Source organism: Sprattus sprattus (assembly GCF_963457725.1).
Source record: "Sprattus sprattus genome assembly, chromosome: 2".
Lineage (NCBI taxonomy): Eukaryota > Metazoa > Chordata > Actinopteri > Clupeiformes > Clupeidae > Sprattus > Sprattus sprattus.
Window position 1 is genome coordinate 28,796,572 of NC_137921.1, and position 26,864 is coordinate 28,823,435.

General features: G+C 46.8%; 1 protein-coding gene across 1 annotated transcript in view; it reads right to left on the reverse strand.

The window, feature by feature from the left end:
- Positions 1 to 26,207, reverse strand: part of rgl1 (ral guanine nucleotide dissociation stimulator-like 1) — a 30,285-nt gene extending 4,078 nt beyond the window's left edge. The window contains exons 1-9 of the mRNA XM_080833634.1: positions 25,611 to 26,207; positions 11,109 to 11,219; positions 6,278 to 6,486; positions 4,070 to 4,144; positions 2,584 to 2,777; positions 1,563 to 1,687; positions 1,097 to 1,312; positions 535 to 638; positions 112 to 196 (exon numbers count right to left, since the gene is read on the reverse strand). Coding sequence (XP_080689760.1) covers positions 112 to 196; positions 535 to 638; positions 1,097 to 1,312; positions 1,563 to 1,687; positions 2,584 to 2,777; positions 4,070 to 4,144; positions 6,278 to 6,486; positions 11,109 to 11,219; positions 25,611 to 25,760 — 1,269 coding nt within the window. The 5' untranslated portion in view covers positions 25,761 to 26,207. The remainder of the gene's footprint in view (positions 1 to 111; positions 197 to 534; positions 639 to 1,096; positions 1,313 to 1,562; positions 1,688 to 2,583; positions 2,778 to 4,069; positions 4,145 to 6,277; positions 6,487 to 11,108; positions 11,220 to 25,610) is intronic.
- Positions 26,208 to 26,864: the final 657 nt, after the last annotated feature.

Below are 26,864 nucleotides of genomic sequence, written 5' to 3' on the forward strand. Positions count from 1 at the left end.
GGGAGGGGGGGGCACATCATGAGTAAAGCGGAGGGGTTGAAGAGAAGGGATTGAAGGGGAGGGGGGGGCATATAATAAGTAAAGTGGAGGGGTTGAAGAGGCCTTCCTCACCTTCATCAGGAGCTCTCGGCTAGTCAGGTAGTTGTTGTGATCGGAGAAGATGTCCGACAGCTCCTCAAACACATGCATGCTGTCCCTGGAGGCCCAAAGAGAGGAAGAGGATTAGCACAGAGTGAGTGATAGGGAGTGATGGGAAGAGAGAGAGAGAGAGAGAGAGCGAGAGAAGTGATGAATCTCATTCAGGCCAAAAAATTAAGCCTGGCCAAATCAATGCCTAGTCTGGTGTTTACTCTCCAGTGGATTATAATGATTGGTCGAGCTAATCAACAGTTCATTTATCAGATCGGAAGGCTTTGGCTGATAGCACAGAGCTTTAATGACAGGCATACAGAGAGACAGAACAGAACAGAACAGAACAGAACAGAGGAGAGGAGAGGAGAGGAGAGGAGAGAGGACATGGGGACAGATACGCACTTTTGCACACAGGCCCACGTCCTCTTCAGTCTGTAGATGGGGTTGGACTGCAGGGCAGAGACAATCGCACGCAGGGAGGAGAAGTTCTTACGAATGCGACACTCCTGAAAGCAGAAGTGGAGAGAGAAAGAAAAGAAATGAAAGGAAGAGGAAGAAATGGAAAATTTAAGAGGAGGATGAGTCACTTTCGTAAGAAACAAACACAGACTGTGAATGAACAGAAAAAAATGTCCATTCATAATGTCCTTGATCTATATGTCCTTTTCAAAACACATTACAAATATGCAGATATGCAAAATGGTGATTGGACAACCAGCAAGCATATAATCCATAATATAAATTCAACTTGATAATGGTTTAGAACAAGTATGCATCAGCCTGTGTCTATGAGTATGTGGGTGTATTTGTGTGTGTGTGTGTGTGTGTGTGTGTGTGTGTGTGTGTGTATTTGTGTGTGTGGCGCCCACCTGTGCAATGTCTATCCAGTATGCATCAGCCTGTTTGTATGAGTATGTATTTGTGTGTATTTGTGTGTGTGTGTGTGTGTGTCTGCGGCACCCACCTGTGCGATGTCTATCCAGCGCTGGATGATGCGTGCCCGCACGTGCGGTCGGATCTGTCGGCGGTGGAGCACGGTGCTCACCACGCACGCGGCCACGGCGTTGAACTGGGCGATGGTGGCCCGGATGGTGGGCGCGCTGTGCTTGTTCTTCTTCTTGTCCCGCTGAGACCAGATGGAGCCCAGGCAGTGGTGCGGCACCACCTTCTTAAACAGCAGCTGTGGGCAGACGAGGAGGAAGGTGGAGGTCGTATCAGAGATGTCAGTCAAAGGTGGCCTTTGAGACCAACGGAATTGTGTCAAAGAAAGAGCAGAAAGCCACCAAAAGACTAGAGAAGCAGTGTACAGGTTCATTAAAAAAAATGTCCTTCTTGTTATTTTATAAGTCAGTGATAAAAATACACTGAGTTCCTGAACCTTAACTCTGGAGGGGTTTGTCGAAAGAGTCGAGAAGGCGCTGAGGACTTACTGCGTCCATGTAGGTCAGCTGCTCGGCCACCATATCCACTTCAAAGGACAGGAAGTCCTCCTGTGCCTCGATCTCCACGTCCTCATCCTCCCCGAGGCAGAAGGGACTGTTGCCATGGAAACCTCCTGTGGGAGAGCAAGAGAACGGAGGTGAGTTCGAGCACAGAAGAACAGATACCGATTTAGCTCTAGTGGGTGATGGTGTGCTGGCGAACGAGGGAGAGTGGGAGAGAAAAGACAGAGACAGAGTAGGGGAAAAGAAAGAAGTGGAGGACAGGACAGGACAGTGGGAGATAAAATGAAGAGGACATGAGTGAGAGAAAGTGAGAGAGACAATGAGTAAGACAGAGAGAGACAGTGAGTGAGAAAGACACAGTGAGTGAGTGAGACAGACAGAGTGAGTGGGACAGACAGAGTGAGTGAGACAGACAGACAGAGTGAATGAGACAGACAGAGTGAGACAGACAGAGTGAGAGAGACAGACAGAGTGAGAGAGACAGTGAGTGAGACAGATACAGTGAGAGAGACAGACACAGTGGGTGAGACAGAAACACAGAGAGAGACACACACTGAGAGACACAGTTCAACTGATGGAAGATGAAGATGAAGAGAAAGAAGTCTGGTTCCACTGAGGGAAGAGAAGGAGGAAGATGAGGAGAAAGAGAAAGAGTAAACTGGAAGAGGTATAATGGTTGTTTGTGGGCCTGACCGTCCGTCTCGCCCTCCAGGCTGGCTTGGACACAGTGCATGAGTGAGACAGTGAGTGAGTGAGTGAGTGAGACAGACACAGTGAGTGAGTGAGACAGACATAGTGAGACAGACACAGTGAGTGAGTGAGTGAGTGAGACAGACACAGTGAGTGAGACAGTAAGTGAGTGAGTGAGTGAGACAGACACAGTGAGTGAGTGAGACAGTGACCGAGTGAGACAGTGAGCGAGTGAGTGAGTGAAACAGACACAGTGAGTGAGTGAGACAGACACAGTGAGTGAGACAGAGGTATAACGGTTGTTTGTGGGCCTCACCGTCCGTCTCGCCCTCCAGGCTCGCCTGGCGCCTCAGCTGCTCCAGCAGGCTCTGGGCGCGGCGCAGGGCCTCGGAGCCCGGGAGCGCCCCCTGCAGGAAGTCGCGCACGCGCAGCAGACACGTGTAGTCCGGCGGCTCCTGGAAGTCCTCTGGACACTGATCCAGCCACGCCCTCAGGATGGACGCCAGCACACTGACAGGACACACACACACACACACACACGGGTGAGGACACACAGACGGTACACTGGGAAACAACTACACAACAGACATTTGGTCATGCATCCAGACCAGCATATTGGCAGGCAGAGACACAGATATGGGTAAATATATGACAACACTGGGAGACGTACAGACACAATCCCTCACAAATCAGTGGGACCTCAATGACATAACACTGATCAAGTCAGATCCTTAAGATGGGTGGGTTTCCAAAAAAGCACTGTGAAACAAACAACTACCACCATTAAATGATAAGTATCATTCTGAACACTCTCTGTCACTGGACAATGCTTTCGCCAAGTACCACTGCTCTGAGAAAACACTGACTCTGAGTTAGACCCTTATGATGGAAGTCACCACACAACAATTAACATACATTGAGTTAAAATGAATAACAGAGCACCAACAACACATTATCAACAGTTACTGATAAGATAGTACACAAAAACACACTGATCTGCACTCGTGCAAGTATGACCCCCAAAACAAGAAAACAGAAACGAGTAGATGGCATCTCAGCAGTTAGGTAAAGTAGTAAAGATGACACCATCAAGCTTTAATACTTCCAGGCTCTCAAGATGGAGGTCGGTGTACTGAGAGGATTAAAATACTGAACCGAGGAGATCTGACCCCAGAACATCAACACTTGTACTTGTGGGGGTCATATTTGCATGGGTGCAGATCACTGTGTTTTTGTGCACTATCTTCCATGAGTAAGTGTTGATAAATGTGTTTTTGGTGCTCGGTGAGTCATTTTAACTCAGTGTGTATTGTTGTGTGGTGACTTCCATTATAAGGGGCTGACTGAGTTGCCAGAGCTACTATAATGATTAAAGACTGAGCCTGTCGAGGTGTAAGCCGGCACACAGACTACCGGAAAGCACAGATTTGTACATGAATAAATCTGAACACCAACACACAGCCAGTACCAGTGCACTGTGAGGATAAACAAGTAATGTCAACAACAACAACTAAACACCAGCCGTACATTAACCCAACAGCACCATGGAGATTCGGCTGTCTGAAGCCTTAAGAAAGCAACAGACTTAAGCGTCTGCAGACACCATCAGCTGCACACCTGCGGAGTGAGACTGTCTGTCTTTCTGCTTAGCACACACAGTACTGCCACTCATTGTGTGAGAGAAAGATTACAATGATTACAATGCTCTGTTATTTTTGGTGCTCTCTATTCTAAGTTCGTTTAAAATTGCTACGCTAAGAGGCTGCTGGCTCTCCCTCCCATTGTTCCTCTGAGGCACTCACTTCCTCACGGCTCCCCGGCTCTCACAGGGACTGGACGGGCTGCCCTCACCCTTGCGGTCCTCCACGCTGCCGTACCTGAGAGGGGGGAGATGGAAGGGACACGTTAGCACAACGCACTCAGAGGCTTCAGACAACAAAACAAAGCCTCTATGGACTTCAAATATATAATAAAAACAAGAAAAAAAACACCCTGTGCAGCTACTAGCCACAAGAGCTCTTGCAGCTCCTCTAGTGAACTCAATAACTCTGCCCCCTTTGTACAGCTACTGAGTATCCAGCCTATGACTACACACACCAAAACCATCTTTTAATAGCGGTTGAGGCGTTTGGTTCCCATTCCCATTCCCAATATGTTATTCTATATGTCCTATATGTAACACCTCAGGCTGTGTCTTACTGAATGTCTTCTGCCCTCAAGCAAACAAGTTATGATTCTCAAAACAAGCATACACCGCGTTCCACATTATTATGCAAATTGGATTGAAGGGTCATAAACATTAATTTTTTAGTTTTTCAATTAAAGTCATGGGTAATATTGTGTCTCAGGGCTAATTGAATGATTGAAATCAATCTCAGACACCTGAGATAATTAGTTTGATAGGTGAGCCAAATCAAAAGAAAACTACTTAAGAAGGATGTTCCACATTATTAAGCAAGCTACATGTTTCAGGCAAAATGTGGAAGAAAAAGGATCTCTCTGCTGCTGAAAAGCGGCAAATAGTGCAATACCTTGGTCAAGGTATCACAACATTGGATATTTCCAAAAGAATTGCGCATGATCATTGGACGGGGAAAATATTTGTCACTGATTCACAGCACAGGTGGGTTCGTTCAGACAAAGGCAAGATAAGGAATATTTCTGCCAAACAAATGCGTGGGGTCAAGAGAGCAGCCACTAAAATGCCATTGAATAGCAGCAAACAGGTGCTTGAAGCCGCTGGTGCCTCTGGAGTCCCACGAACTTCAGGATGTAGGATGCTCAAGAGGTTTGCAAGTGTCCTTAAACCTTATTCGGCCAACCCTCAACTCAGCTCACAAGCAAAAAAGGTTGCAGTGGGCTCAGGTCTACATAAAGACTAACTTTCAAACTGTTTTGTTTGCGGATGAGTGCCGTGCAACCCTTGATGGTCCTGATGGATGGAGTAGTGGATGGTTGGTGAATGGCCACCATGTCCCAACAAGGCTAAGACGTCAACAAGGAGGTGGCGGAGTCATGTTTTGGGCCGGAATCATGGGGAGAGAGCTGGTAGGCCCCTTCAGGGTCCCCAACGGTGTGAAAATGACCTCGGCAAAGTATGTAGAGTTTCTGACTGACCACTTTCTTCCGTGGTACAAAAAGAAGAGCCGCGCCTTCCATAGCAAAGTCATATTTATGCATGACAATGCACCCCCTCATGCTGCAAAGAATACCTCTGGGGCATTGGCTATAGCAGCCAATGCCCCAGAGGTATTCTTTGCATAAAAGAAGAGAAACTCATGGTGTGGCCCCCATCTTACCCTGACCTTAACCCTATTGAGAACCTTTGGAGCATCATCAAGCAAAAGATCTATGTGGTTGGAAGGCAGTTCACACCCAATCTGGTGCTCTGGGAGGCTATTTGGCATCCTGATAAGACATTGAAGCAGAAAACAATCAAAGAACTCATGAGTTCAATGGATGCCAGAATTGTGAAGTTGATATCAAAGATGGGGTCCTATGTTAACATGTAACTTGACCTGTTAAGATGTTTTTGATTAAAACTTTTTTTGATTTCAGTAAATATGGCCTCCTAATGCTGCAAATTTAACAAATGACAATTTTGAGTTCTTTACAACCTATAAAATATCTTGAAACTCTGAGACTTTGAAACTCTGCATAATAATTTGGAACACTGCATTTTGAGTTTTTGATTTTTTTTAAAAATACTGTTATCATTGGGAGGTTTGTTCAATAAAATTTGAATTATACTCTAAAAGTTGATGACTTGAAAATTATACTGACTGTATGTGCATGACTATTAAGGAAAATCTGAGCAAAGTGTAATTTGCGTAATAATGTGGAACGCGGTGTACTGTACACTTTAGGCTACATTGTGTCAATCTTAAGGCAGATTTTCTTTGTGTCTGAGAGACGAAATACCCGTTCAGCTATGTCTATGGTCTCCAAATACAGGTTTACGTTGGATCTGGTCATTGTGCTCAGATTGACATACTCATGTGGGTAAGTACCTGTCGAGCAGCAGCTCCAGAACGGCCTGTGTGCTGGCAAAGGCGCGGTAGGTGGACAGGAAGATGCTGGTGTAGGTCAGATCATTGTCCCCAAACGCTGTCAGCAGAGTCTCCACCAGCCGCTCCAGGGTGCCGGCGCGGATGCTACGGATCTTACACGTCTCAAGCTGACTGACTGTATGGCCAGGGGGCAAGCGGTCACCTTCCGCCTGGGACAGGGAAAGAGATAGACAAATAGAGAGAAGTAAAGAGAGAGAGAGAGAGAGAGAGGAAGAGAGATACAGAGAGAGCGAGGTAGAGAGATACAGAGAGAAAGAGAGAGAGAGAGAGTTGAAATAGATTGATAGAGACAGAGAAAGAGTTAGGAAGAGAGAGATACAGAGAGAGAAATAAAATGATAGAGCGAGAGCAGGGAAAGAGAGGTGGAAGGGAGGAGGGAGGGAAAAGGACACAGAGGACAATATTTATAGCACACGTGATTTTTAGTTTGCACATGAATACTAACGTCTTCTTTGATCCCAGGAAATTTGAGCACACAACCCATCTCCCTTACGGAGATATTGGCGAAAGTTGTTTTACCTACTTCATTGCAAACGTCTAGTTTTGCAAACGTGTCTAGTTTTTGTGTAGTAGTGAATAGAGTCTCAGTCTACTACACCATACATAGCATATCATGTTTGTAGAAAATGATTAAGGTGCAACAAATGGCAATAAGCATATTTAAATTAAATGATTCACATTGCAAGTAAAATGGTGCGGCTGGAGCAGATACAGGGAGAGACAACGGTGACGCAGTTTGGATGTAGCGACAAACGTTTATGTGCTGTAACAAACACTAGTGTTAACCAGTAGGCCTATGTGAGTAACGTGGGTTTTATTAAAACATAGCGTGTGTAATGTGTAGCTATTTCATTCCGTTTATTAACCTTTCCGGCTGTCTGTATGTATTTACTAGACAGCAGTAGACGTAAAGGAAAGGGAATTAACCCCGGCAGCGGAGCATTTTACTCCCCCGCATTCTCTCTACAAACTTCCATATAGACGCGGGATCAGCAGAGGAAAATCTTTGTTTCGTTAGGCTATTAGTTATATTTGAAAACAGCCAGTCATTGTAGCCTACCACTTGTGGAATAAGGAATTTCAAAGAGATGATGGAGTGATTTGACTCAGAAGTGACATTGGGCATTGGCAGCGCGATATGTTCAGAACAACTTAAACTTCTAGCTCAGTAACATCAACAGCTAAGAAAGAAGGTAAGAAAAATAGTCGGAAAACTTTGATTTGCAAGGGAAGCAGGCAAATGTTGGGGTTGTTACAGTATATAGCCTACAATGTGGTGAAATTTCGGAATTAATAGGCTCGAGTGGCATTTCCTAAATATGCTTTCTTTCATTTTGCAAAAAACAGTAGGCTATATTACCATATTAAAATGGTGTACCAAATTGCGTTTTATTACTGATAAAAAATTGTAGGCCTACTAGCCTATTGGATCAGTCTCCTTTCAAGAACAGGCAAGAACTTTCTAGCCTCGAACTTTCTAGCCTCCTGTCACCGTCTCCCCCCAGTCACGCACCGACTCCCCCATGACACATCGGCCTGATTTGACACGCCCTTTTCTGAGCCGAACGATCGTGGTAAACCACCTCTCTCGAAAGGCTCAGACGATCGGCGGAAAAACGAACAGTTCACATCTAGACCCCTTATACATGAGGCAATTGTAACACGTTCGCGAGTTTCTATCGGTGCAGACGCGATGTAACAGCTTTACATTGACGCATGTATAAGGGGCTATTGTATTAGCGTTTGCTCCTACTAGATGGGGTAGGGAGGATGTGCAGACAGAGGGAGAGGGAAGGGGAGAGATGGAACCTGATTAACACAAGACAAAGGTGGGCCATGTTTAACACTACAGCAGATGTGTCCGACCATTGTGAATCTGCTGGGGCTGTGTGTGTGAGTGTGAGAGTGAAAGAAAGAGAGAGAGAAAGAGAGAGAGAGAGAGAAAGAGGTGGTGGTGGGACAGAAAGAAAGAGAGAAGCGGCGAAAAAAGAAGGGAACGAGAGCAAGAGGGAGTAGGGACCTTGCTGCAGCTAGCACGCTACAACAGGAAACGCTCCAATCTGCTTTTAATCACTGTGTCCCCTCCTCCACCCACACTCAGGGAAGGAGAGAGATAGAGGGAGGAAAAGAGAAAGAGAAAGAAGAAAGAGAATAAGGGACACGAAGAAGGAGACGGACTATGGGCTTCACGCCAACTAGGGGCTTCGTCAGGCTGTAGTCTGTATGTGCAAGTGAGGAGTCCGTACTTTTAACTCGCCCACACACAACTTATAACAACCGATAAATTATTAATCAATGGCCCGAAATGAAAAAGGAGGCCATGTGAACTGTAATATTAAAGTTATAATCACAGTACAGCGCTTGGTTGATTTTTAATAATACACGGGTATGTAGTGGCCTGAAGTATTGCTTGTAATTAGGTAAATTACAGCCAATGGTCAACAAAGGGGCTATAGATTCATATGCTAATAATATGTAAGCTAGTGCCCCTAAAAGAAAAAAAGAAAAAGGGAAAGTAAGGAAATGACCTCATTTTGGCAAACAATAGCAAACATTGGCAGTGACTGTATGTTGTTTCAATGTTATTTCAGTAGGGTGGTGGTACAATGGAAAATAAAGTTGAAAATGTTAGAGCAACATTAAATGCAACTGTGACACAGAAACATATCTTCACACAGCAGAAAAGAAAAAAGCCATGCAGAAAACTGTTAGCGATTACATAATACATTTGCCACGTCTTGATTTATTGATCAAGTGTTTTTATATATCATAATAAAATATGATTCTATTACAATATATAATAAAAACAAGAAAAAATATAGCTGCAAGCAGCGATGGCGGTTTCCTCCTCCAAACATTGCGAACCAGGGAAAAATGGAATTTTGTGACAATTTGTCACTGTATAGAAAAATCCATGCTGCAGACTTGCCAATGGGATATTACATTTCAAATCCAACATTTACAATGCTTTTCCCTGAAGTTTAGACTGAGTGGAGGTTGTGTGTGTGCGCTTACCCTGTGTGTCTGTGAGAATGTATGTGTGTGACACCAAGCTGTGTGTCTGTGAGAATGTGTGTGCGTAAAACAAAGCCTGCGCGTGTGTTAAGGGGAGACTGAGTGTGTGAGATTTAGGAGCCGCGCGGATGAGGAGACAGAGAGACATTCTATAGAGAACCACCCTAGCAAGTAGTCAAGCATGCATGTTTCAAATATTCACCAAAAATCTACTTTTTATCTTACAGTCAACTTTTTTTCAGATTTGTGTACTAAACACTCTCAAGTGTCTTCATATGAACTTGTGATTGAATCAGAGTTTCACTTTTTGACCTGCAGATGTGTAAAGCATTATTTTAGCGTTAACAATGTATCCAATTTACTTTATATCAATCATTTTTCAAGATATGAAGTTGCCTTTGCACATGGGAACATGTTGTAGTGTCTTCCAAGTGACATACCAGTTTGGTGTTGATATCTCAAAGATTAGCTGAGATATGACTTCACTTCCTGTTTGACCGCTTTTCTGCTGAATTTGAGTGGCTGTACCGGACAAACCATATGGTAACTTTTTGTGATATATGGCACAATCATTTAGGACAGTCCCTTCTTTATTCATACAAAGTTTCATGTCTCTCATTATACCACTCTAGCGCCACCAACGGGTCAACGTTGGACTTGTGTTAACACACGCAACTTTTGAACCGTATAACCGATTTTCGAAAATGAGGTACCATTGGATTCCCTAGATCAAGACGGATTAAACACACCCTGTGGCGTAAATTTCACTCAAATATTTGCTGACATATGACTTCACTTCCTGTTTGGCCGCTTTTCTGCTGAATTTGAGTGGCTGTACCGGACAAACGGTTGTGAGGATCAAAATTATTTCCATAACTTTTGTGAGGCTAGGTCTGAAGATCATCTCTGGTGATTTTGAAGAAGATTTGCCCAAAATTGTAGGAGGAGAAGGCTTTCAAAGGTTTTTGATAAAACTAGAAATAGCGGAAAATCTATATAACCGGAAATTGACGCCAAGGGGTGGGTTTGATTCGTCTTGATCCAGGGAATCCAATGGTACCTCATTTTTGAAAATCGGTCATACGGTTAAAAAGTTGTGTGTGTTACAAAAGTCCAACTTTGCCCTGTTGGTGGCGCTAGAGTGGTGTAATGAGAGCCATGAAACTTGGTGTGAATGAAGAAGGGACTGTCCTTAATGAGTGTGCCAAATTTCACAAAAAGTTACCATATGGTTCTATGGGCTGCCATTGACTCCCATTGCAGCAACATAATAATAAGAAAGCCTACAATAACAATAGGTTACCTCCTACCGGAGGAAACCTAATAACCACCCTGTGCAGCTACTAGTCAGAAGAGCTCTTACAGCTCCTCCAGCAAACTCAATAACTCTGCCCCTTTGTACAGTTACTGCGTATCCAGCCTATGACTACACACTTGGATCCAAAACCATCTTTTAATAGCGGTTTAAGTGTTTGGTTTGCATTCCCAATATATGTTATTCTATATGTCCTATATGTTCTCTTAAATGAGAAATCTAATAATTCAACTGCTAAAAAGGCATATAAAACACTCACATTCATACACTGTTATACATTAACTGATGTCACTCACATTAAACAGTCAAAAACAATGTAAGTGATGTTGAAGAGGCCCAAAACTATGAGCGTCATGCTAGGCAGCTTCAAACAGTGCTGTTGATGCATCTTAATGAGCAGGGCTCCCTGACAACAACAAAAAGAAGACAAAAAAAACTCACCCCCAGCCATCGTGCTCCCTTGTTGGCCGCCTGTTGGATCTGCACTCTCTTGAGCGTCACGTTGTAGATAGCCCCCTCCTCCACCTCCTCCCCCCAGTCCTGCACTGAGCTCTGTGGGGAGACACACACACACACACACACACACACACACACACACACACACACACACACACAGACAAGAGGGCCACCGTCAAAACACTGCAAGCTGTCTCTAGCACCTGCACGGAACAGTGGCTGAAAGCGGGTAAACCAAGCATATGAATGGACACTTGAAATAGACCATGATTGGGGAAAAATAGGGGGTTTAAAAATGAATGCATAGGAAATGTTGTTAGGGGGAAACAATAGAGGCGACAGATAGAGAGAGAAAAAAAAGAAAGAGAGAGAGAAGGAGATGTGGGGGGAGGGAGTAGAGTCACAGGGTGGGGGAAGCTGAGTATATAACCGGGCAGATGCACCATGGAGTCTGCCAGAGCTCAACTTTAGGGAAAAGGGTACTCCCCCACCAGACACACACCCAGACACACACACACACACACACACACACACACACACACACACACACACACTCTCCGGCCCCCACTGCACCGCACCCCTCCACTGAGAGCTGAGATCAAACCTGGCGGGCCCAAATTGAATGAAGTGAATGAAGAGAGCTGCAGTGAGAGCCTGACAGCTTTTGCAGATTTCTGACAATAAAAATACTCCAACTTCGGCCGAACCCCAGATTGCATTCTGGGAGCCCCAAATCACTGGAAAACAACACTCTGTGCTCTGCGTTCTAATATCCAGACTGGAAGATATGTTCTGCACAAGTAACCCCCTGAGAAAAAGCAACAGCAGACGGTGAATCACTCTTAAATCAATAGTATTCATTTCAGTCAAGGGGCATAGAGGCAAGAGAAAACAAGGCTGATATCCCAGGGAGGAAACTGCTTGCTTTTTTGGGGGGAAAGAGAAAAGTAAGTACACAGCGGACAGAGAAAAAGCTGTGTCATGTTTATAAAAGTGGTTGGAGTTCTCTCCAACTCCACTCGGAGCACACAAGAGCGTGACCAGACACTGTATAGTCATCCCGACCAATGGTAACTCCAGCACAGTGTGGGCTGTGAGGAGCTCTTCACTTCCCTGCAGTACTTAGGGCCTCAGCGTGAAAGAGAGATAGGGGACTGGTGCTGACCCGGCCTGGGAGATAACAAACGGGCCGGCGGTGTCTATATTTCCTAGCCGTTTCCTGTACAGTGCGGCGAGATAAATACTTCGCTCAGTGAGTCATGCTCTGGGCGTTGAAAAACAATGGCAGGAGGTCTCGGCGCGCTGGCCTGAGCCTGCTGAGTCCACAGACTGTCCACTGGGCCAGCTCTTTGTGCTAAACTCCAATGTTTTCCAAAGAGGGCTTTTAAAGCACAGTCAGCTTCAAACTCCATTTTGGGGAGGGGAAGGTTTTTTTCCCCTTTGTTGATGTACTCCATAGAACAGTTACAGCAGTTTTTGAGGACATTCCTTCACAAAAAAACTAGAATAAACAAAACAGATGAACAACCCTAAAGGTACAAATTTGAAAGTGGACATAAAATGTAGTGTCAGATACATATTATCCTTAATTATTGAACATATTTAACTGAACCTCAAACATTATTTCAAAATAAGACTAAATTATAGTCTGTGGGGCGCTGATGACGAAAAAAGATGCAGTGGAGCGCACGGCTAAACAAACACAGACACTGGCTCCTAGCCCCTACCGGGTCAAAATAGCCATCATTACCAGCTACGTGTGAAACAATTCAGCCCAGATATCAACAACGGTGTCAGGTCAGTTTGATGTATTTTGCTTTTGTGTGTAAATCCCAAGGACGCAGCTGGAGCCGGTTGAGAAGTAGCCCCAAGGCAAATCCCCCCCCCCATTCACTCTCTCTTCCCGACTTAACAAAAACTTTTTCATTTTCGACCAGCATTCAAAACTATTCAAGACGACATATTCACTGACACGCACAGTGGACACATACGTTTGCCGCGATGGCCACTCAATTAATGAAACAGTTCAATTACATTTACATTCAAAAGGCAATTTTAAGTTTGTATTTACCCCCGCTCCCCCTCCCCTTTCTTTTCCTTTACTTTATCCGCTACTTTTCCCAGCCTCATTCTCCATCCCTCCCTCCTCCCCCGTCTCCCCGATCGAGCCGAGTCAAGCCGCAAAATCAACAATCTGCTGGTGCAGCTGAAGTTTTTACCATCTTAGCTTTCCAGGCGAATTTCATGGTCAGCACTTCTTTCATCGTCCGTAACTAGCATCGGAGCTCAGCTTTAGTCCAGCGCAGAGGAAAATGTTGTTTTCAATCCCGGTGGACATAAAGGAGCAAGATCCAGCACAAGAAAGTCCTCTCTGGTACACACGCACAACCCGTCACGGCACTCTTGTCTTTTCCTTGGTCTCCCCTGCAAACCTCCTCCTCCCTTTCAAAACTCCTCTCCCTTTTTCTCCGTCATTGTGCCAGTGAATGACACGACTCCGCCCACAGCTCCACGCTCCACCCCCAGCTGTTGCCAGTTCTGTTTCTCAATAAGAATTAAGAAGAGGTGATTTACGGGAATTCGGGAGTATGAGACAGGAAAATGTTTGAAATCTCTGGTGTTTTTAAGGAGAAGCTATGATGTTAAACTATCTGTGCTTGCTTAGAGACCGATTGGACATTGAGAACACGTGATATAGCCTAATGTGGAGTTTTAGCGATTTCAGGAAATCAACCGGTTGTGGATATTTTCGGGAATAAAAACACGCGGCAGTGTAGTTGGCTGCTTGTGACTGCATATCAACCAACAGAACATCTATGTGATTCAGTTGTACAGTTTATTATGAGTGCGTGGATGCTGGCGAGCAGCTGGGACTTGTGTGACGAATACCCACTGGGGTTCGGTGTTTTATAGAGTGACAGAGATGATGGAGTCTCCTGATGTGGTCAGCCTGGTACACACACACACCAGATTTTTCTACTCATACTCATTCACACACACACACACACACACACACACACACTACTGGCTCCCAGCCATGACTCTCACAATATAGGCCAATACAGTTTTTGACAGGATCCAGAGTGCAGAGGCTCTGTTGCGATGGCAGAAATTGAAAGAAAGAGAACAAGTATTTCCACAGAACAGATGTGCCACCAATCCCAGCCTGTCAGCACACTCCTATTGCCTGCTCGGCCACGTCACACACACATCACATATCACGTCACACTCCGTGTCAGAAGGTACGTGCAACGAGAAGGAGACCGGTGGTCCGGGGCCCATCACAGCAAGCTCTGTCCTAGGACATTCTCTCACCCTTCCCTCACTCTCTATCGCCATCTTTTTTCTCTGTCTCTCACCCTCTTTCTCCCTGGCCGGGGGCCAATTCCCATGCTGGTGTAAAGGTCCTCCACCGTGGACTGCAGGGGTCCCAAGGGAGGGGGGGGGGGGGGCCCTGAAGATGTGGTGGGAGAGGTCACGACCCCTCCCAGTCCCTCCCATGTGACAGCTGCCCGGAGTCAGAGCAGCTGATGTCATCCCTTTACGTGTCCAAATGTCAGGGATGCTGTTCGACTTATCTGACGTGAAACACCCCACCCCCCACCACTACCATCTCATATATTCTGACATGGGGCCATCAATCCACTACAGGGAGGTGAGGTGAGCTGTGTGTGACGCAGTGGAGTTGGCCCCACGTCTTATATCTCAGGGCCCTGACGACAGCACCACGCCACAGAGAGCCTCACATTTGTCTAAGCAGGTCATCTGTGTTGAGTTTCAGAGACCACCATCAGGGAACCAGAGAGAAGCGCTACGTCCAGGAAAGCAGCCGTTCTGATTTTTTGTCTGTTTTCTGCTTTCTTTTTCTTTTCCATGGAACTGAGTCAGAATCTGAGCAGTTTGCGTTTGCATGGAAACAGAGTTTTTTTGGCTTGGAGCGGATGATCCTTCCTGCGATAGGCAATGGTAACCACACCACAGCAGCAACAGCAGCAGTCCCACTGAACTTCACAGTGAAGATCAATCCTTCCCCCCCAAACCCCCGTCTCTGATCCCTAGGCCTTTGAGTGGCCCTCAGGGACAGGGGGCGGGGGGCAGTATCCCACCGCTCATGCACTCTGATGGGGGTACGAACTCGAGTCTCTCCCCCGTTACCTTTCGGTAGCGGAGCAGCCTGGACTGGACTGGGCCAGCCAGCCTCAGAGGCGCAGGGCGAAAAGAGGAGGAGCAAGGCGGCTGTTATTGCAGCGCTGCGGGGGAAAAACACACATTCCAGGAAATCTCCCTCTTCCTGCCCACAGCCTCCCCACTCCATCACCGCCTGCCTGCTGCCTGCCTGCCTGTGTGTGTGTCTGTCTGTCTGTCTGTCTGTCTGTGTGTGTGTCTGTCTGTCTGTCTGCCTGCCTGCCTGCCTGCCTGCCTGCCTGCCTGCCTGCCTGCCTGCCTGCCTGCCTGTCTGTCTGTCTGTCTGTCTGTCTGTCTGTCTGTCTGTTTGTCTGTCTGTTTGTCTGTCTATCTCTCTGTTTCTCTGTCTGTCTCTCTGTCTGTCTGCCTGCCTGCACATCTATCTCTCGCATACCTGACCATGGACCTTATCTGAGCCACATCCATCCCAAACACTGATGCTCCCTGTGACTGGCCTGGACGTCATATTGACAACCGCAAAGAGAGCAGACCCCAGAGACACTGCAGGAAGAAAAGCAGTGGTACAGATCTATTTGCAGACAGAAATACATTTGATCATGGCCTCAGTAGTCCTAGTGTTAGCTGCTACCTGTGACTGGTCTGGATGCATGTGACAGAGTGCCGTCACTACGGATGAGGATATGCACTGACTGCCATACCAGCTCTTTGGCATTAGTCAGGTTTGGTACCACACAGACCTAGGGGCAAGGCCAGGAGGGGTGACTGCTCTCTCCCTTCGCTACAATGCCATTTCCCCCAAAACAGCAGGCAGAGCCACAGCTCAAGTGGAGCCACAGATGCTCCAGGGAGCTAGTCAGCACTGCAGACACTTTCAGAGTTAAACTACTTGAAGAGTTTTGCCAAATCAGGCTCTGATCCATCTTCAACTTGGCTGCTCTCTGGGCTCACGCTTTCACAAACATGTCCGTGATTTATGGCCGGCAATGTGTCCATGGGACATGGAAGAGAGAGGGAGAGATCCAGGGTAGAGATCATGGGAAGAGAGAGGGAGAAATCCAGGGTAGAGAGAGGGAGAGATCATGGGTAGAGAGAGGGAGAGATCAAGGGGGGGAGAGAGGGAGAGATCCAGGGTAGAGAGAGGGAGAGATCCAAGGCAGAGAGAGGGAGAGATCATGGGTAGAGATCCAGGGAGAGTGGAGGGGAGGGGCAGTCTTTTCTCACTGTGTGCAGTCTCAGAGGGAGCCCAGCAGACCTCCATATTAGCACCACAACAACAGCAGTCTGATATAGATAGATAGATACACATAGATAGAGATAGATAGATAGATAGATAGAGAGATACATCTTAAAATCGTCGGTGTATCAGGAATTCCCCTCACTGAAACATCTTGGGGAAGGAAAGAAGACCTCAGCTATTTCAAATGTAGTAACACTGAAGCTGAGTCTGTAGTTCCATGATTTTCGGTAAGGACTCTGTCATCAAGCACAGCAGAACCAAACACTGAATGGACACACTTCTCAGAAATTAGAGCAGCGCAGCACAGCACTCCCACGGCTGACGTGCCGGATGAGTAACGACCTTCGTTTTAGGTTTCGGTTTGACCACCGCAAATGTGTTTATACTCGTAGCTTACATTTCATCACACTGTGTATAAGTCATACTAATCCACCGCCACTAGGGGGCACAGTGTAACGGATATGGCCTCTACTGGGAACAACAAGGCAGGTGGCAGTGCCAGAATAATTGATTGCATTTGCAAGCTTTTGTTTTTACGATGTAGGGTTATGACCGTTTCTGACGCCAGTCCCTGCAATCTGACTGAAAAGTCTCTCACTCCCCCTAGCCCAAGGGGGCTGTTAGTGTGTGCATTTAAAGTCTGGTACCATGTGCTTCCCCCCATTTCTCTGATTAAAGCCACCTTTCGCCTCTCTGTTCTTTCATACAGTGCCTCCACTCTCCTCTTTAATGTCCTCGTCTCCCGCTCAAGTATACACTGTTAACATGGATGGAGCGAGCCGCCGGTGTGGACTAGCAGTCACCCAGAGTCATTCCTCCCTCCTTAAGTGTGGTAACAATCTTTGAGAATGTCCCTGGAAGTGTCCTCCACACCGCACTCCCCAGCACCACCGCTGCTATTCTTCTTCACTGCACTCCTTCTAATAATAATTGTCATTATTGTTTTAATGGCACACATGACACACTGATATGGAGGCGACACAGGACACACACACAAGCACGCACACGCAGGCCTAAGGTCTAGTAAGGTGCTCACTAGTTTACTGGCTGACTGCTCTGGGGTCAACCTGGTCCATGCAGGAGTACAAAAACACAGATAATCCCAGGTTGTGGGATATGACCATTGTTTACACACACACACACACACACACACACACACATACACTCACACACACACACACACACTCTCACACACACACTCACACACACACGCACACACACTCACACACGCACACACACACACACACACACACACACACACACACACACACTCATCCCCACCAGTATACCCGTGCCCGTCTGGCTGCCTGCCCGCCACAGTGTGTGAGGTCATACCATCTGTCACCACCTGCACTACATTAGACCAGACTGTTAGTCTATGTCCAGCAACACAACAATCATGTAAGTATATCACCAGCAACACAACAGGCCACGTTAGTCTATGACTAGCAACAACAGGCCACCTTAGTCTACCACCAACAACTCAACAATCATGTTAGTCTATGTCCAACAACACAACACAGCCATGTTATTCCAACACAGCAAACTCTACTGAAACACCCTGCTAAGGACTGGCCTGTTGTTGGGAATGTGTTTTGGACATTGCTGAGAGTGCTATGTCTTGCGGCAAAGACATGGAAGAGCACTCTGAACAAGCTGAGGTGGCATACACACACACACACACACACACACACACACACACACACACACACACACACACACACACACTCAAACACACACACACACACACACACACACACTCATCCCCACACACACACACTGACAATGCTATGTCTTGCGGCAGAGACATGGAAGAGTACTCTGAACAAGCTGAGGTTGCATATTCATGACTAACAGAGCCAATGTCATTCTCAATGGACTTGACCCTGATGTCTTGAATTCCTATTCAAAGTGTTTTTACCAGAGTTAGCGTCCATATACACAAAGCAAGGAACCATAATAATGTCATAATTACATTTCAAGTAATTATGCCATTTAGAGCACGGACAGCACAAACTGCTAGAGAGAAGGGCGGAATGTAGTTTTATAAATTGATAATATTAATCAAATGCACAAGCAGTCACAGGCAAACACACACATGCACACACACTTGGCAGGACCAGCGCTAAGCCAGGACACATGACTGGGATCAAGCCGACGAGAGCGGGGGGCGGGACACATTGTTTACCAGCCGCCGTTCTCCAGAAGTTGGAAAGGGGGCTGATTTCCTGTGGTCTCTCTCCATCTCTGTTTTCTGCGTGTGTGTGCATATGTGTGTGTGTTTGTGTGTCTTGTATAGATATGTGTGTGTGTGTGTGTGTGTGTGTGTGTGTCTTGTATAGATATGTGTGTGTAGTGTAAATGTGTGTGTGTGTGTGTGAGTGTGTGTTTGTGTGTATGGGGGTGTGTGTGTGTATTTTAGTAGGGTCAGAGGGCACACTGAGCTGATGCCTGTGATCCTGTAGTCGTCTGCATCAACAGCTTCACAAATGTCTGCAAACGACTTCAAGCCAAACACTTTTTCCTCATTAGGGGTGGAGGCAATGGACCCCCCACTCTCTCACACACACACAAACACACACACACACACACACACCACCCATGCAGGCTGGAGTTTCTGCTTCAGTTAATTAAGCACCCCTTGTGGTCTCATGACCCTGGCCGTGTGTGCGAGAGGTGGTGGCCACAGCCTATAGACTTTTGATCCCATCGGGTCTTCACGTGGGCCTCTGCTCCCCGACCAGAACTAAAATAGAGCTGATGGATTTGGGGGACAGAGAGCTCAGATAGCCGGCCATGCACAAGAGTGTTGTTACAAAGCTCTGTTTCAAGGCCTGTGTTAAATCTGAGGTCTAGTGTGGACTGGCTATGGAATCTCTTTTCTCTCTCTCTCTCTTTTGTTTTCCATTCTCGCCCTATCACACACTCTCTCTCTCTGCAATGCCCCTGCTGTTATGGGTTTAGCTGTCATCCAGCCCTGCATCACACAAGTCCAAAGAGAGAGAGAGCGTGTGTGTGTGTGTGTGTGTGTGTGTGTGTGTGTGTGTGTGTGTGTGTGTGTGTGTGTGTGTGTGTGTGTGTGTGTGTGTGTGTGTGTGTGTGTGTGTGATAGAGAGAGCCAGAGTACTGCCCTGCATCACACAAGTCCAAAGAGGGTGTGTGTGTGGTGTGAGAGCCAGAGTACTGCACTGGTAACAGAAACAGATGTTGAGAATATTAGCTCAATAGCTTCCAAAACTCAGAATGCCTTAAGGTTCTTGAGCGTGTGTTTGACAGGAGATCCTAGAAGAATACCTTTAATGTTTAATGTCCCCTCCTCCTGCTTTAATCTCTTATTTTTCTAGGTCCTTTCATCTGCTTATTTGTAAAGCCCTTTGAATTACCAATGTGTATGAATTGAGCTATATACTGTAAATACACTTGCCTTGCCTCAGCTTTCCAATGAGGTTGATCCATAAACGGAGTTCTATTCTAGAACAATCTTCATAGTTGGAGGTGAAAGCAGTGAGGTCCATATATGGTGGTCCACTGAGTTGTCAGTACTTTATGGTGAAAGTATCAAGTATTGTGTAGTGATTTAAGTCCTCTATGAGTAAAAAAGCGCTAAATAAACGCAGTCCATTAACCATCAGGTGGTGATTCTTTTTGTTTGATTAATAGTGTCAGAATACGTTTCCATGGCATTTCGAGCCATTTCTGTGTTCAACAGTAGAACCAAGAAGATTGGCCACTGTGCGTGTTTTGAAGGCCGCTGCCTCTGGCAATGTACACAAAGACATAAAGAATCTGAACAGAAAATGACGACAAACTACACACACATACATACACACACACACACAGACAGACATGTGACTCACGCAGAACACTGAAATTAGCCCGAAACACCATTCACTTTCCATTCTTCACGGAGCAAAGCGTCACTTTTTACACATTCAGCTTCTTGGTCAAGGGAAAATTCTGCAAAAGCGGGAAGTAGAAGTGCCTCGTCGGCAGACTCAGATTTGGTGTTATCCCCGTCATCCTGACACACATATAGACACACACACAAACACACATTGCTACATACACACACACAAATTAACAAACACACACACACACACAGATACATACAAACACAGACACACACAAAATAATACACACCACACAAAATCATGTGCAATGGACAATACTAGCTCTGTGACCTATATAAAACCGACCCTAAGCCATTTTAATGAGGTTAATGACCCAAGCGCATTATGGCCGCGTTTGAAACCCTTTCTACTTGCATCAGGCTGTGAGATGCTGCATCGGGCATACCTCTGACCTTTATGGTTGCCAGGGTGTTACGGAGGCAACTGCCTGCCATCTCACTCCCCGTGAGCTGCACTTTGATCCAGGGCGTTATCTGCAGCTCCACTCAAGCAGGGCCATCGGCGGCACTGATAAGCCCCCAATCAGTGCTTTACGAGCGGGCAGCGGTTTCAAACGGAGCAGCCTGTTCCCGTGGAGGAGCAGAGCGTGTTGGTTGGTGACCGGCAAACAGTGATGAAGCCAGAAAGCCTGACAGCCCAGTGCAGGTGGCGGTCAGGATATGATGCCGCACTCTCCGCTCGCCAAAGCAGAAGTCTCAGGGGTCAGAGGATGGTCAGGATGGACTAGCAGGGCAGGGACTGTACAGTGAATGGGACCCATGCAGATGTGAGTGGGATGACATGAATGGACTGCTGCTCAAGGAGAAGAGAGGAAGAACGGGAGAGGGAGGGAGGGAGAGTCGGGGAGGGGACAGCATGAATGAACACACAGAGTCATGGCCAAGGTCAAGCTGGTTCCAGAACTCCCTGACAATCGAGAGTGACAAACGAGACACAGAGCTTTTGTTGTTGTTGTGTGTGTGTGTGTATGTGTGTGTGTGTGTGTGTGTGTGTGTGTGTGTGTGTGTGTGTGTGTGTGTTGAGTGTGTTGTGTGTGAGTGTGTGTGTGTGTGCCCGGGGGTGGATGGCTGCTATGTTAAGTATGTGTGTGGAATCTGTAGGGCATGAGCAAGGCGTTGGGAAAGGGCCTGCTCTCCCTGGCCGGCCTGCCCAGGGAACAATGGCCGGAAAGCAGGCAGTGTGTGGGGGAGAGACGTCAGCCAGGATGTCAGATAATGGTTGGGGAGGGGGGCATCTCTCTCTCTCTCTCTCTCTCTCTCTCTCTCACTCTCTCTCACTCTATCTATCTTTCTTTCTTTTGCTCTCCCCCTCTGTGTCTCTCTCACTGTCGCCCTGTCTCTGTCTGTCTCTCTCACTGTCGCCATGTCTCTGTCTGTCTCTCTCTCTCTTTTACTCTCTCACTATCGCTCTCTCTTTCACTCTTTCTCTCTTTCTATCTGTCTCTCTCTCTCTCTTTCTGACTCCCTCTCTCTCCTTTTTCACTCGCATTGGTCACTATCTTGTTGTGTCTGTTTCTTTTAATCTGGAATGCACTCACTCACTCACACACACACACACACACACACACACACACACACACACACCCAAACACACACACACACACACACACACACACACACACACACACACACACACACACACACACACACACACACACACGCACACACACACACACACATGGACACACACACACACATGGACACACTTCTTCCTGAAACACCACAGCAACTATCCGCGACCTCCAGAGGTACGTCTTGTCCAAGTGACCATGTCCGTGTCCAGCAGGAAAGGAGCCCACATTCCAAACACGTCGAGGAAACGTGCCAAATTCAGCCTCATGGGCCGCAAATAACACTTCTCTAACGCCTCAAAATATATAGGCACAGAGATTCTCCTGTATAAATAATTACAATGCTGTCAAATCTCTGGCACACACACACACACACACATGAATGAACAACCACAGACACACATACAGTTGGCATACACACACACACACACACACACACAAACTCACACACACACACACACACACACATACACACACTTCAAAGCTACTGTAATATTACATAGTCATGTGGAAAATCTGCGTTTCTTCTGTGTGTGTACGTGTATATGTGTTCGTGTGTGTACATGTGTGTGTGTCTGTGGAGTTCACTGGAAGGTAGACCAGTGAGGCTGCTTCCCTGAAGTCACTCGGACTAGTCAGCAGGTCAGTACAGAGAACAGGCAACAATGGTGTGTCACTAGCGGTCAGCTCCTGCCTACTCTCCTGTGAGTGTGTGTATGTGTGTCTCTGAGCTGCTGACTAAGAGACAGACGCAGGGCTGGGCTTCCCGCTCACTGCCCACCCCTAGCCTCAAACACACATACGTGCACACACACACAAGCACACACACACACACACAAATGCGCTCACACAAACACACGCATGCGCACACACACACAAACACACGCACAAACACACACGCACAAACTCACGCGCACAAACTCACGCGCACAAACACAGACACACACGCACTTACACGATAAACACACATGTACACTTTGCACACACACACAAACGCACACAAACACACACAAACAGACGCACACAAAGAAATAACTGGGAGAAAATTAAACTCTGTCATCTCAAGAGCTGAACTAGGGTCCCTCTAATAGAGGCAGAACATACAGATAATACAGAAGTTGCACCCACAGACAGACACACAAACACACACACATATATATATATATATATATATATATATATATATGTATGTATATATATACTCCGTTAATAACAACACCATTCCTCAGTGCAGGCCAGGTCATGTGGCCTTCTCCTTCCTGTGTCTTTATTTGCACTAAACATGGAGTCATCTCTTCCCACTGCGCGGTGGAATTCACAGCTTCTGCCAACTTTCTCTGCATCTCTGTCCTAGCCCTGGCCTTTACCGACCCCCACCACACACACAAACACACACACCGACACACACACACACCGACACACACCGACACACACCGACACACACACACACACACACACACACACACACACACACACACACACACACACACACACACACACACACACACACACACACACACACACACACACACACACATACACACACACACACACACACACACAGACACACACTCCTGTCTCCCCGGCGCCTGAGCTCGAGTCTCGAGGGTCGGTCTGTTATATGTGTTGGTGTCTGTGCTGCACCCTGCCAGAGCCTCCTCTCAGCACACCTGATTCAGATAGAGCAGGCATCACTGACTGACAACACACACACACACACACACACACACACACACACACACACACACACACACACACACACACACACACACACACCTTCGCAGGCACAGTGGCACATTACACACAGAGATGCACATGCAACACACACACATATACACACACACATTCAGAGAAACACACAGGTACATCACACACACAGACACCTTCGCAGGCACAGTGGCACAACACACACACAGATGCACATGCAAAACACACACACACACACACACACACACACACATACACACACACATTCAGAGAACACACAGGTACAACACACACAGACACGTACACACATTCACACAGGCAAGCACACATTCACACATACACACATGCACACACATATACTCAATGGGACACATACAATCACAAACACACACATGCGCACACGCGCACACGCACGCACACACACACACACACACACACACACACACACACACACACACACACACACACAGCTAGACATAAAGAACACACACACAAGCTCATTCACATACTTATCACTCTCACACACATGTACGAGTATACAAATACACACATTTGCGTCATAATTTGTTTACACACATCCTAATTCACCCACAGACATACACAAGCACACACACACACAAACACACATACACAAACACACTTGCACAAAAAACCCAAACACAAACACACATGCACAAACATACTTGCACAAACACACATGCACAAACAGACAGGAACTCAAAGCAACAGTAAGAGTAAGAGCTGTATTCCACTCCATGATGAAGCAAATAATGAATTAGAGACAACCCAACAGTGGCTGAATCGGACACCTGGCCCATGGACACACTAAATCAGTTATAAATCACACACAGGACAGGCTCCCTCAACCTCCTAATATCAGATACACACTCTTGTGTCCATCACAGCACATGGCCATCTTAGGCACCGATAACCAGGTATTAGTGCGTTGATTAAACAGCCCACTGCATTTGCAGTGTACACAGACACACACACACACACACACACACACACACACACACACACACACACACACACACACACACACACACACACACACACACACACACACACACAACACACACACACACACACACACACACACACACACACACACACACACACACACACACACACACACAAACAACGACACACACACAGATTCAGATGCATGGGGATCAACACTTTACAGCTGTCCGTTGGCACTTTTGTTTGCCTTCATTCCTGAAGCCCTCAGTCGTTTCTGTCAAAAACAGAAATTGGCTGAAAAATATAACGACTACCTCTTATGACAGTAGTGACACTACAGAACCAGTGTGACTGTTTCATAATACTTATCGTCATTCGCTTTAAGTCAATATAGTTAATTGTTCCCAAGGTTAGAAAATAAAAACCTGCCATATGCACGAAAGTAAGCCAAAAACTGTAAAACTGCGCTGTAAAAATGGTTTACAACATTGTAGAATCAAGACCTAGGGTAATCAAACTAGCCTTCTATGTTGTTATGTTACAAAACAACACTGTGGCAGATGAACTACATAGAGAGAGAGAGAGAAGGAGAGAGAGAGAGAGAGAGAAGGAGAGAGAGAGAAGGAGAGAGAGAGAGAGACAGAGAGAGAGAGAGAGAGAGAAAGAGGGAGAAGCGTCTGTCTAACCTAGTTCTGAGGAACTGGACACGGGTAATTATTTAACAGTGGAGTTAAAAAGGTAACCGCGTTACTTGTTTGACCGTAGGCAAAATAATAAATAAAAACCCTTTTTTGGTATATATATAACATAACCCACTTCCTACCATACATCATATATATAGCATTACATATAGCAGACATTGACTATTGTAGATTTACAAAACAACAGTGGAGGTGAGAGATGCCAAGAGAACCACCCAGAGAGGGAGGGGAGAGAGGCGTCAGACTGACCCAGTGTCGAGGGCTGCTGTCGGGGGACCGAGCCTGGTACCTCTGCAGGGCCACCCCTCCTTCTCCATCCTGCAGGGCCCTCTCCAGCTCGAGGCACTGGGGTATGGGTGGCCAGGGAAGCAGAGAGGTCAGCGGGTAGTGGGAGATCATGGCTAGCTGGCACTGGGTCCGCGGCAGGGCATACTCTACTCTGGAGGGCAGGCTGGCGAGGTGCTGGTTGCGGTCCGGGCTGTGGTCCGGTGGGCTCGGCTCCTCTGGCGAGCAGCGGAACAGATCAACACCTGACCAATGAGATGGTAGCTGTTCCCAAGTTCCTGAGATTCTGTTATTTTTCTCTCCTATTTTTCTTCTCTCTCTTCTTTCTCTTCTCTCTCTTTTTTCTCTTCTCTCTTTGCGCTGTCTGAGGTGCAAAGTTTGGCCAAAGGTGGCAATGGCTGTGTGCGTCTACGTGTGTGTGTTAGTTTCCGAGTGTGTGTTTCTGTGCGTTAGCCTCAGGAAAAGTCTGTTTACAGCGGTCAGTCGGGCAGGCTCTCCTGCTGTGTCTTCCTGAGTAAGTGCCGAGGAGATCCCTGGGTCAGGATAAGCAGCAGCGTGTGAGGTGGCTGACGCACGATCCCCCTCAAGAGTGTGTGTGGCGAACACACACTGCTTCCTTAAGCTCTCATAAACACACACACACACACACACTCTTTCTCTCTCTTGTTTCTCTAAAATGCAGTTAACTTGGCAGCCACCCAACTCTGGCCACATGAGTGATTAAAGCCTATTGTCTATCTCTCTCTCTCTCCGTCTCCTTCTCTCTCTCTCTCTCCCTTTGTCTCTCCACCTCTCTCTCTCTCTCTGCCTTGCTCTCTTTCTCCGTCTCCTTCTCTCTCTCTCTCTCTCTCTCTTTCTCTCTCTCACTGAAGAACAGGAGGAGGAGCAAACTATTGGCCAGCCCCCCGCTCACTAGAGTGGCTAAGAAGCAGACTGAGGGAGACAGAATGAAAGAGAGAGAGAGAGAGGCACAGAAAGGAGGGAGAGCGGGGAAGAGGGGGGGAGAAAAGAGGAAAAGGGGGAGGAATGGAGGAGGGGGAGAGGATTACCAGTTCAAATCGTTGTGCCACATGTTACTCCCCCAGCCCTGCTTAACTTCCCGACTGCCCAAGACAAACTCACAGTGAGCCCCTATTCTGCCCCCGCATCCCCCCATCACACCACTGCAGAGAGAGAGAGAGAGAGAGAGAGAGAGAGAGAGAGAGGAGAGAGAGAGAC